This window comes from Chionomys nivalis, chromosome 15, assembly GCF_950005125.1.
Source record: "Chionomys nivalis chromosome 15, mChiNiv1.1, whole genome shotgun sequence".
Classification (NCBI taxonomy): domain Eukaryota; kingdom Metazoa; phylum Chordata; class Mammalia; order Rodentia; family Cricetidae; genus Chionomys; species Chionomys nivalis.
The window spans coordinates 62973052-62986068 of NC_080100.1; the positions used below are offsets into that span (position 1 = coordinate 62973052).

The window sequence follows — 13017 nt, forward strand, 5'->3', positions numbered from 1 at the left end:
GTAGGAATCATGTCTTTTACAGACTCTATAGTAATCATCTGGATCTGGGGAAGGCGCCGGTTTGCTTACATGGTATAGGAGGTACAAGGATTATAGTTTATTCTGGTTTGTATTGGGACAGGTATTACAGATAGTTTTAAAAGTAAAATCAAGTTTGAAGACTCCTGTGTCTTATTTTATTGATGAAAAATGAAGATTTATAATTATTGTCAGCCCCTAAATGTTGGAAACTCTGCCCTTCTAGTGGTGAATGTTCATCAGCAAGCTCTCTGTGACTGTGACAAATAAGTAAGTTACAAAGAGAGGCGCTTTGTCTTGGCTCAGGGTTGCCTGTGTTGACCTCTGCTCTCTCGACTGCATTCCTTGGAGCATGCAGCAGCACATCATGGCAGGAGAATGCGCTGGGCAGCATGTTCACCTCATGGCTAGTAAAGGAAGCGGAGGAGGAAGGGGCAATGTCTTAATCCCTTTGAAGTCCTTACATCTTAAAGATGTCACCAGTTCCCAATAGCACCAGCCTGGCAAATAAATGTTTAATATATTAGCTATGTGTAGATAGTTAAGATCCATACTAGCATAATCTTAAAATCTTTCTTTTTAGATTAGCATATATGAGTTTCATCATCATGTGTCTCTTACTCTTTGCTGTTCTTGGTCCACCCCGACTCTGTTCCCTTCTGCTGGCCTCTTCCATATCCAAACTAACTGCTGCAGTATTCACAATAGCCAAGAAACAAAGCCAGCATCGGTAACTGGATAGATGCACTGTGAATTACATACTCCGTGGAATGAAAAGACAGGCTTCAATTTGAAGTTGATTACTTCTCATGAACGGAGTCTATAGACTGGAATCTTACCTCCCCCTTGTCTCTATTTACCAATAACAATTAGCATTTGCATGAAGTTAATCCAACTTACGCTTCCTTAGAGAACAGAACTCCGAACGGTTGCTCTGTTGTTACTATGCTTTAAGCAAACAACTTTTAATGGTACTAGTAATAAAATGAACAGGTTTGAAATTCAAACCAAGCCTTCGCTAAGAACACAGGAAAAGGGACAGAAAAACTGTAAACCAGAGGACCAGAATGCCTGCACTGAGGTCGTATTTTCTATTTAGGACAGGAAAGCTGCACCCAGGAATTCTCAACAGTCCGGTAACCTAAACAAACAAGACCTAAACAATGGAAACACCAGTTGACACACCAAGGTAGAAGGGGGAAACCCCACGATACCCCACCCCTAGATAAAGAACTACAGGCAATTAATGCCTGTTTGGAGGGTGAATCAGTCTCCCCAAGGGATGTGTACCCTAACTGGTCATGGAGATTTCGATTTGCTTATATTTACTTGCATGTATTTTTAAATTTTTGATAGTTATTTATCTTAATTTTACGCACATGGATGTTTTCCTTATGTGTATATTTGTGCGCCACGCATGCATGTTTCCCATGGAATCCAGAAGATGGTGTGAGATCCCCTGGAACTAGAGTAATGGGTGGTTGTGAACCACTATGTGGATGCTGGGAATTGAACCCCTCTCCTCTAAAATAGCAGTTGCAATCTTAGCTGCCGAGCTTTCTTTCTAGCCCCATCTTATGGTTTCTACTTTTTAATAAACAGCCCCCCTTTTTGTCATTTCATGCTTCTGAATTTTCTGTAGCAAAAACATTTCATTAACTTCTTAAAGAAAGCCACTACATTTTCTATTGATAGTCATTTCACCTTTTTATCACTTAATAATGAAGTTTATTATTAAAAATAAATTCAAAAATAAATAAATTCAAAAACCAGTTTATAGCATGTATTCATTGATTAACAATCCAATGATCTCTGGGCATGATGGCGCACACCTTTAATACCAGCACTTGGGAAGCAGAGGCAGGTGGATCTCTCTGAGTTTGAAGCCAGCCTGTTCTATAAAGCAAGTTCTAGGTACAGGCTATGCAGAGAAACTTTGTCTCATGAAATAAAACAAACAAACAAAAATAGCAAGTCAAAACAGCAGGAACAACAGCAACAAACAACAGTCATCATTGTCAAGGGTTGTCAAGTACATGGGAAGAGAAATATAACAGAAATTGTCTTGAAACATAAGTGCAAATCTCAAATTCTGTCTCCCCAGTCAAGGAACTAATGGCAGGTGTTGCTAAATGTCAGCATTGTTGACGCAAAAGCATATAGGTGGCAGAGAATGGCAGGTGTCGTGGTGCATGCCTGTAAGCCCAGCACTAATGACTGAGGCAGGGGGATTGTGAAACCCAGGAGAGCATGGACTATACACTAAGACCATGTCTCAAAAACAAACAAATAAGCCAACAAGGCAGCATCAGAAATGGGACTGAGTTGGAGTCAGGTAAGCCTGGATTTTGTCACCCATTACCTATGAGTTTGTTCTTCTGCTACGACAAAGGAGAAATGTCCTTGAAAGACTATGAGAATAAGTGAAGCCAGCTTTGTTCTCAGTTGACAGAATGTCTACTGCCACACCATATAAACCCTCTCAGTGATGGTTACTTCCGTTCCCATGCATTGGTGTCCAAACATTGCCAAATGTGCAAAACACTGCCAAGTGCGCACACAATATTTCTCAGTTTATGATAATTTTGGAGTTCACAAATCTTCTATAGAATATAACACACTGTTAGCAAACTTTTAATAACTTAGGTCATTGTAAGTATCCTGATGTGTCCTATCCAATAATTGACACAAAGTTGAAAAAAAAAGTTTCATACCTATAAATAAAGTCACAAGAAGCCATGACTTAATTGATAACGTATAATTCTTTAAAATGCGATTCTATCAATCCCCAAATAATTTCCCAGTTGAGAGCAAGGATAATTTTCTGCTGCTAGTTGTGTGCTCACCTCACCATTTTCATGTAAATGAGGACTCCAAAGGAGCCATGCTTACTGTGACAGAGTGGCTCAAAGTGTTAGACCTACCCTCTTCTTCTAAAATGTTTAAATGTGTTCATTTATTATTACATTTGTTTATGTTGTGTTTGTGTATGTGTGCATGTGTGTCACAGTACATATCTCTGAACTCCACAGGCACTCAGTGGCACAAACGTGCATACATAGACACACAAATAAATACTTGTGTGTGTGTGTTAATGGAAAAGAATGAAAAAAAGATTCTAAGGAAGATTGCTTTTATATTCAAATTATATATATTTATATATTCATGTAATTTATCTCATTTGAGCCCCTTCATAGAGAACTATAATATATTTGTGCTTGAAAATTCATTCTCACACAAATAATAAAGCAATAAAATTAATCGTTGATGTGTGTTGCCTTCTTTGTCAACTCTGATGGACATGGCAGTCGGGAATTCTGGGTCATAGTTTAAAACATGACTAGAATGAGAAGGGAAATGAAATCATACCCTTGAAGTTAAGGTACAGAAAAAATACATTTTATTTTTTTAACTTGTAATATATTTAAATATATTATATATTCCAAGTAAATTTTCATATAATTTTAAGTGACTTCTACATTCTTGATTGAGTTATTTATCTAAGATATTTAGATATATATACATATATTGATAACAAAAAATAAATGGAAAATGAACACAGTTTTATTTCAGTAGTGATTCAACAGCAACAAAATCCTATATAATGTGAGTTTTCAGATTCATATGGAAAGTACTTTTCTTAGTTATTTTTCTGTTGCAGTAATATTACACCATGACGAAGGGAACTTATAAAAGAAAGAATTGAATTTGGGGGCTTAGGGTCCAAGGGTTAGAGTCTATGACCATTATGATGGAGAACATGGCAGCAGGCAGGCAACCATGGCACTGGAGGAGTAGCTAAGGTCTCATATTCAGATCCAAGCTTGGGGGAGAAAAATAAAAAGCTAGCTAGGAATGGCCTGGGCTTTTGAAGCATCAAGTTACCCTCCCAGTGGCACACCTTCTTCAAAACTGCCACACCTCTCAATCCTTCGCACACAGTTCCACTAACTGCAGAGCAAGTGTTCAGCCATATGAGCCTATGGGGACCATTGTCATTTAAGCCACCACAGTACTGAAGCACAAGGCTCAGTGGCCCATGTCTTTATGATGGCTTTCTCTGTGTGACCTACAGATACAGAAGATTGTTGTTTCTACAGAACTTTTAAGGTCAGTCATTAACAATTATTAGAACTTTGAAAATCCAAGACTACATTTAAATTTCAGTTGTAACTTTGTGACATTAAAACCATCTTGTTTATTGTTTCACCCCACCTCTATATGTGTTCTTTTTTCAAGTGAAAGGATTTAATCTATTTCTTGAGAACCTTCTGTACAAACAGGAAGTATGTGGTCTTAGTGATGTTTGGGGTAGAGTCTAGCATCATTTTAAGTTTTAGACATGATTAGGAGCACAGGCTTTGGAGTCAACACACTTGACTAAAGTTCTGGGTTTGTCATATCTTAGGTCTGTAACCTTGGAAAGTTTACTTTGCTTGGTCTTAGCTTTCTTTACCTAAACTGGAAGCATGGTCCACTAATTTGCATAGGTATTAAAGGGCAGGACGAGTCATGGCTGCAGGGCATGTAGCACATGAGACTAAGCGCATCTTTGGCGTGTCCCAGATAGAGAAATCTAGTCTATGTCTTTTTGAAGTTAATGAATGACTCATAAAAATCCTATTTTTCCAGAGAGAAAATTATTTCTTAAAGATAAAGGTAGAAATAAAACTTAAGGAAAATACCTCCATAAACATATTGGAAAAGACCTTTGGTTTATTCTCGTATAGTCAGTTGGTTATACTTTGTCAGATCACCTTTGAATATGTCTGGATTTGTGAGTGAATGCTACTGTACTGCTATCATGCTACCAAAGAGATGTCACAAGACTTTGAGCTAACTGCTTTTTTAATGCAAATTTGATTGACTTTCTTCAAGCCATATTACTAAAACAAGCATGTTTATCTGACTCTGTACTAACGGAGCACCCCAATATCTATGTGCCTCTGGTGCTCAGTTATAGCCATGCATTTATTTATTGTGTGCATTTGTACATTTCCATTGTTGTATATAGTAAGAAGACAAGAAACAACCTAATGTCCTCACAGTGAAAGCACTAGTCAGAGGCCAGTGATCTCTCTAGGTTCCTGTGTGCATTCATATATTCAGGGATGAGTATTCAGGAACAGGAGCGAGCAGAATGTGCCTTGGAAAACTGTTGCCATGTTGATTGGTGTTGTATTCTTACCATGGCAACTATGGACAAATAACCACCATCAAATCCTATTCAGATGGATCTCTGTTGTTTAAGAGTGGAGCACGTCTTTAATCCCAGCACTCAGGAAGCAAAGGCAGGTGGATCTCTGTGAGTTCAAGGCCAGCCTGGGCTACAGAGCTAGTTCCAGGACAGCCAGGAGTATTACACAGAGAAATCCTGTCTTGAAAAACAAAAAACACAAAAACAAAAACAAAAAAGGATAGTTTAAAGGTCAAAAATATGTGATTTTCTAACTTAAAAATTTAGTTTTATCATGGAAATTAATATTTTGACCCACTTATTTATTAGCTAACATTGAAAAATATAAAACTTTTTGTGATTAATAGAAGCTACATAGTTTAGGCAATGTGAGTTGCCAAAATTCACCAGTAATGAGCATGGAAATAATTATTTAAGTATTTTTTTTTCAAATCTGAACACCATGGAAATTTTTAAGCTTTTAGTACAAAATATTTAAACAAAATTCAAAATAATAAATACCGAGTAGATTTCTGCTTTGAATCTAGGTAATAAGCATTTGCCATCTGTCAATGAAGGCAAGTGGTCTCTGATGTATGCTAAATAAAGTGGGCTTACTTTCCCTGGAGACCTTCATCATGAGATTTTTCAGGTTTTGGCATAAAGAAGTATGAGTGTAGACTCTGGCAGATTCAGAACTGGAGACTAGGTGAGAGTCGGGGCAAGCCCTGGTGGTTAGGCAGAATACTCATCAGCAGACCCACGGCTTCCCAGTGCGCAGAGAACGGTCCTGTGTCAGCCACAGGGAATAATTACCTTTGGCTTAGCACAGTGGGCATCACAACAGATTGTAACAGGGGGTACTGAGAAGGGCCCAAGGGGATTATTTCATAGGAATCCAAGTAAAATGACCAAAAGATATAACGCTGCCAATAGGCAGGAAAACATACCCCGTAATATGACATGCCAATAAATTAATTGATACTGAGTGTTAACTGATGTTGTAATTGGCAGACAAGAAGAAATTTAAAACAATGACAGCAGAATTCTATATTTTAACAATATTTAAAATGAATCAAACCCACACATGAGTTATGACATGTAATCTAAAAGTTTAAACATATACCAAGTAAAATTAACAGACTAGAAATAATGAAAGAAAAAAAGTCAGTCAAATTGAAAGCATAGTCATATAATTTTCTAAACCTGAAACCAGAAAGACTGAAAGTCATAGAGGCTGAGAGAATATTAGAGAGTTGTAGGGAAAGTGAAAAGGGTTGGTGTGTGTGTAATTGAGGTTCAGCAACATCTGTAAAAGAGTGTGAATGGAAAAATATAGGGGAAAATTTTCCAAGCTTGCTGTAAAACTACAAATCAACCAGTAATCTACAACCTGAAATATAAAGGCACTAAATAAGACTGTCATGATAAAACTCTTCAAAGTTTGTTACAGGGAGAAAAACTTAAAAGCCACAAATACAGAAACAAAGATTTTATATAAGAATTAAGGCTGATTTCCTTTTAGAAATAATACTAACACAGAGACAGTATAGTTACATGTTTAAGAACTGAAAGAGAAAACTGTTGGCCATTATGATGGTCACTATTATGACTGTTATTATGGTCAGCATAATAGTTTAAAGCTATTGCTTTCTAATGAAGGTGAAAGAAAGATATTTCAAATACATAAGTGAAGGGAGGTATTGCCAGCAGTATCGCACTGTGGGAAGACTGAAATCCTTCAGGCAGAAGGGATGCTACCAGATGGGAATGTGAACTTGTACACAAGCAGCAGCAGAAAAACTAATCAAAAAGCAAATGCAGAGGAAATTTTATTATCTATGTATGCTTTAAAGATAACTGTGTCCAAGCAAGGGTTATAGCAATGAAATGCGAGACTTGCGTGGTCTGTAAATATAAGATGTCTGCTAATAATGACAGCCGTCAGAAGGAAAACTATTAAGTAGACTGTGCTGCCTGGGAAGTCCTGTCCTGTCAGCCAGTGCTCATCACCAGCACCAGTGTGAACCTCTGAGCAGTTTAGTCAATAAGAGCCTAGTGCATCTCAACAAAGAGACAGCTGTCCTTAGTATCCAAACATCAATGTAACTTACATTAGCAAACTAAAGTAGGAAATAATGACAATCTTGACATAGAAATAGAATTTGACAAATTTCAATCACAATTACCAGAGCACATTCCCAGTACAGCAAGGATAGAAGGGAATGATCTTGGTTCTTTACAGAGGGAAATATATTGGGTTAGTTTCTGGTGTCTGCAGATTTGAACATGTCTGAGACCTTCCTCCTTGGTTTTGGCTGGTCACCATCTTCCCGCGTCATCACATGGCCTTTTCCCTTACTGTGTGTGCCATGACCAGAATTTCCCCTTCTTCTTAGAAAGACAATATTCTGAGACATTGATGTTTTCTTCACCTAAGAACTGAAAGTTGTGGGGCATCTAATTCTCTTATATTTGAGAAACATGGAGACCAAGAGTTTCTAGCTAAGTGGCTGAGCCCTTGTCTGGCATCCACAATGTTTGTTTGGTTGAAATAAACAGCCATGAGCTAATGTCAAAGTTGACAAATGGTGCCTAGGAAAGATGGGAAAGAAAATCTAGTGTAAATAAGGAAAAACGACGGAAAGTGCATTTGAAGAACAGCAGGAGCACACAGATTAGAGAGTTCCATCAGGCGGTGAGTTTAAAGAAAATGAGTAGGAAGCAGGTAGGATTTAGGATTCCCTCTGCACAGGTCCTTGAGTCCTCTTCACAGAACTGACCATCCTCTTCGTTCCCCTCAGACTCACTCTTTTCTGTTAGAAACACTTGTCACAATTTATTACATTATGCATATAGCTGCTTTCCATTATTGACTGCCCACTACAAGAAAGAACTACAGCTGGCTGTTTAGTACCAATGTCCTCCCATTTAAAATGGGAGAATCTAGAAAACACGATGATTAGTATAGGCAGATGGAATTAGCTGGCCCTATCAAAACTAAGAAGGCTTGGGACAGGCAGAGAGTAGAGACATTGAAGAATGGATTCGGAGAAAAGTAAGTTTCCACCGTTATGTGGGAAAGGGGAAAATGTATCTCAAGAAATAGTAAGAATTGAGACAAACAGAAAACTCAATATTTATTATTAGATTTTATTTAGCAGCAATCAGGGACACATTTATTTCTATTCTCTCCATTGGCATGGTAGAGCTGTCATCCACCAGCAGAACAAAATTTTACTTTATTTTAAATGAACGAAATATTGAGCACTGTAGCAGACTTTCTCAGACTGCCAGCCCCCAACACAGAGACTTATGAGTTATGAATGCTTAGCTTTAGCTTAGGCTTGTTTCTGGCTAGCTTTTTTTTTAATTTAAATTAAGCTGTTTCTCTTCATCCTCATCTTGCCTCTGGCTTTTTATCTTTCTTTCGTTCTGTGTGTCCTGCTTCCTTGCTTATTCCATGGCTGGCTGGCTGGCCCTGGGTGTCTCCCCCTCTTTCTCTCTTGTTCTCTCTTGTCTCTCAAGCCTAGATTCCTCTTCCTACTTCTCTTTGCCTGCCAGCTCTGCCTATCTCTCTACTGCCTAGCTATTGGCCATTCAGCTTTTTATTAAACCAATCTGGTGCCTAAGGTAGGCAGGGAAAAACAAATGCAATACAACTTTACATAGATAAACAATTGTAGCACACATTTATGTAGTTAAAGTAATATTCTGCAACAAAAATGTAGTACATCTTCACATGGTTAAAGTAATGTTCTACAACAATTCATCCTTGTAGGTGGTTATATTTTCTGCCCTTTGTTATGATGTACATATGTTATAACAATATAGAGATAGGAATAGCAATGGTCAATATGACACTTGACATTATTTTCAGTTACCATAAGCCATGAATTTGGAAAAATTGAGAATCAATAAGATTTCAGCAGTTTGAAATGAGGCTTGTATCTGGTTCAATCATGCAGACAACATCATGTCATATCAGGAAGACTTAAACTGTTGGTCTTAAAATAGGCGCACCAGATTCTGAATTCCCCTTTGACTCTAAACCATGTTTAATGATCTACAAACATGTTAATTATCCCACAGGCCCCTCTTTTACTATTATTTATTAAATTGAGATAAAATCATATAATGTGACATTATTCAGAGATAAGTTTTATGTTTATGCACAAGGTACGGCACATGGTGTCATGCTTGTGGTACACAGTCACCTTTGGCATTCTGTGTGCTCATCTTGCCCAACACAGTGCTCTAAAGGGAACAAGTGTTTAGGTGCAGAAAGGGTCAACACATGGGAAACTAAGTACCTTTGGATAATTGCTTCTTTGACTTTGCAGTGTTCAACTGAATTGTTCTCAAAGGACAGCTATGAAAATAATTTTTATTCTGGTATCTCTTATTGTTTTGTAGAAAACCCAGAGCTCAGAGCCCATCTGTTCTTAGATTATATAGTCTTAAGGTTCTGTGAACTACTAATGCATGAAGATTGTTTTATTTTGCTTTATTTCATTTCAGTATTTAAATGAACTATCTGGCGCAGGTCTATTGACACGACATGTAAGCTTTTGAAGTATTTTGAGCTCATCTTTGCTAAAGGTGAAGGCAGCTCATTTTTATCTTACTAATTTTCTTTCACACAGTGAGAAGTAATTCTCAATATTCAGAGAACAAATTGAAAGAGTTTTGATGGGTCACAGAACTGTACTGGTGTTCTTATAACTTAGGAAGACAGATCCAAATCTAAAAAAACTTGAAGATAGCATACCCTATGAATGGAATTTGGGATGTTGAAACTATGTTCTGGAAGCAGGGGCAGTTTTAAACAATTACCTTCAGTGATTTGATTGCTTCTAAAAAATGTTAGGAAAATACACTTAATCAGCATTCCATTTACAGTTTCACAGAATCTACAAATTAAATATGTATTCTCAGTTACAATTTGTGTGGTTATTTTTTATAGCAAACTGTTCAGGTTGAATATAAAGAACACATCAGATTTCTACAAAGTTCTACCCTTCAGAGTCCAAGATTGAGAGGATTAGTGTTGTTGCAGGTACATTTATAGAGTCGGTGAAAGAGATGCCAGTGTGCTTAAAAACGAAGACAAATTGTCACAGGGATTCTGGGAGTGGAGGTGGAGTTATACAGACATTTACTTCTGAGGATTTTTTTAAAGGCCAAGTCTTACCCAGTTTTCAGGACCTAGAAGGTGTTCAGTGAGGTTCTGTGGAATTTGAAATATGTTTTTCATTATTTGGAAGTTACACACAGAAGCTGAAGTCTAGGAAAATCTAAACATGCTCTAAGGACAAGCCGTCATGATTCAGAAACTGCTGTGTGCTGTGTTCTGGCAGCATGAGTTTGTTGCTAATTTGGGTGGCACTCCTATCTTCTAGATTATTAAGAAACAATGCACAGTGAGTTTATAGTTTATACTTTAAATGCTGGCACTTGCTGGCTGTAACAATGTATAGTGAAGATGCCAAGCCCAGGACTAAATAAACAGAAAATTGAGTTAGGAAGCTCCATTTTTACAATAATTCTGAAACTCTAGGATATAAAAGGGCTATACTTTAATTTTTGCCAACTTTGCTATTACTGTTGAAGAAATTAAGTACAAAGTTCATTTGTTCAGATGTTATAGTATTATATTGTTGCACCAATCTTTCTTTTTCTAACTGTATTTCCCATTATAAAATTTGATATTGTAGTCTATATTGGAATAATACAAAATGATCTTCCACTTGCTTTGACCATTTATTCAACAGGTATATATTGAATTCTACCAGATGCCAAAGATCTGGTGTTTGAAATTCATCAGCAAAATCAAAGAGTAAAAATTTCTGCCCTTATATTCTAGTCAGTGAAATAATGAAGAAGATGATGATGATCTACAGTATGGTAGAAGGACATGAGGATTCATTTTATAAAAAGAGTTAAGATTCAAACGTGTGGGGAAAGAGAGAAAAGAGATATGATTTAAGTAGTGTGGAAGCAGTCATTTTCGATGTAAGGGTGACATTGAACACAGGCTTGAAGGTGATACAAAAATTCCACCATTTAGGTAATTTTGAGACAATTTTAACCATACTTGAAGCTTATTTGTTCTGCATGTTGCTGGCAGGAGGTGGAAGATGGGCAGAAAGTCAAAGATTCTTCTTGATGTGCCTGTTTCATTTGCTGGAAATGGCATTTCCACACTGCTTCTTCCCTGCCTCGCTGGAATAAATGGCTTTCAAAGCTCCGGGTTTGGTCCAGCAGTGACAAGAATGTGGTTTACTCTGAGAATTTGCTCTTGAGAGCCTTACAGCAGCATAGCACATAATGTTATATCCTTTATGAGTTCTTAGATGTACGGAACTTCACACACTGCCCTTGAGGTTGGCTCTTATGTGAGTCAGGCAACAGGCCAGCCATGCCTTTCTCTCAGTTACAGATTCAGATGAGAAATTGACTTGTTTTCTGGACAGTCTTCATCAATCTTAGCACAACTTAAAATAGAACTATCTCTTTCTTCCAGGTTGTGTTCCTGGCTTCTGCATATGCAAGTCCCCAGCTCAGTGATGAGAGCTGCGCTGCCATGGCTGCTGTGACACATTACCTGTATCTATGCCAGTTCAGCTGGATGCTCATTCAGGTTGGTTGCTCATTCATTCTCCACCGCTGCCTCCAATGACTCTGGGTCCTGAAGTGGCCTTAGTGCCTGGTGTTCTTCATACTGAAGGAGAAATAATCCCAATATAGCCATCACACCTTTCCCAGGGTGTAAATGCAAGAATGTGTAGTAACTTTGCCGCACCAGAGAGCACAGTTAGGAAAAATGAGGCAAATCTAGCATGACTGAAAACAAAAAGGTGTAGAAGAAGAAACTTGAAATATGGGCCCTATAGAATAAGCCCTTCGAACTGCATTCTCTGCATCATCATAGAAGCTGTTGAAGAAAGGGAATGGTGTGATTAGATTTTGGATTTAGGAAGATACTCCTGCTTACGGTTAACTGGAGGTAGGAAAGAATGACTGGGAATACCAGGTACTAGTGTTAACTGTACCATAAGATGGTGGGACATTCCTACCAAATAGAGAAGTGTCAGGAGAAACAAAGTGAACAATTCTGGGTATTTATTTTCATTAATGCAGAATTTGGGGTGTAGATTTGTTGTCAGGAATGCAGGAGCTGGCAGTTCCTGAATTATCCATATCTGGTATGAGTATCTGATGAAGAATAGCTCCTGTGCTGAGTAAGAACAGGGAGGAGGCAAAAGAGTTTACAGTGATCAACAGCAGTAGGTGTGGCAGCGATGCAGAGAGGGACAGAGGGAGATTCTTTTTTTTTTTTTTTTGAGGCGGGCAAGAGACAGAGTGAGGTTGGGTATTTATTAAGTGGGTTTTGAAAGGAAAGAGGGAGAAGAAGAGCAGAGAGAGGGACAGAGAGAGTGTGTGCGCACGCGCACGCGGGAGAGAGAGAGAGAGAGAGAGAGAGAGAGAGAGAGGAAGGAGATTCTTGAATAGGCCTCTGGCCTTGGCCCTCTCTGCACATCTCAATCCAATTATTTCCTCTGTCCAAGACATGTTTCTGAATATGCAGATTCAGAAATGATAATTTCTTACTCCTAGAATTACTGCTTTATAGATCTTTTAGAACCCCAAATCTGGGAAAATATGTCATTATCTCTAACATCTCTGTCAACTGATTTAAAAATAAGTGTAAGCCATAAACAAAGCTGAAATAGCTCCTTATTAGAATAAATTTATTAGGTCTCCTGATTGCAAGATTACTTTAGGATTTGATCTAAGCTGGAGGTTTTGGTAAATGACTA

The 13017-nt window shown here is 37.9% G+C and overlaps 1 protein-coding gene across 1 annotated transcript in view; it reads left to right on the forward strand.

Moving 5' to 3' along the window:
* Nucleotides 1-13017, forward strand: part of Adgrv1 (adhesion G protein-coupled receptor V1) — a 550578-nt gene that overhangs the window by 335255 nt on the left and 202306 nt on the right. The window contains exon 85 of the mRNA XM_057789515.1: nt 11721-11837. Within this exon, the coding sequence (XP_057645498.1) occupies nt 11721-11837 (117 nt within the window). The remainder of the gene's footprint in view (nt 1-11720; nt 11838-13017) is intronic.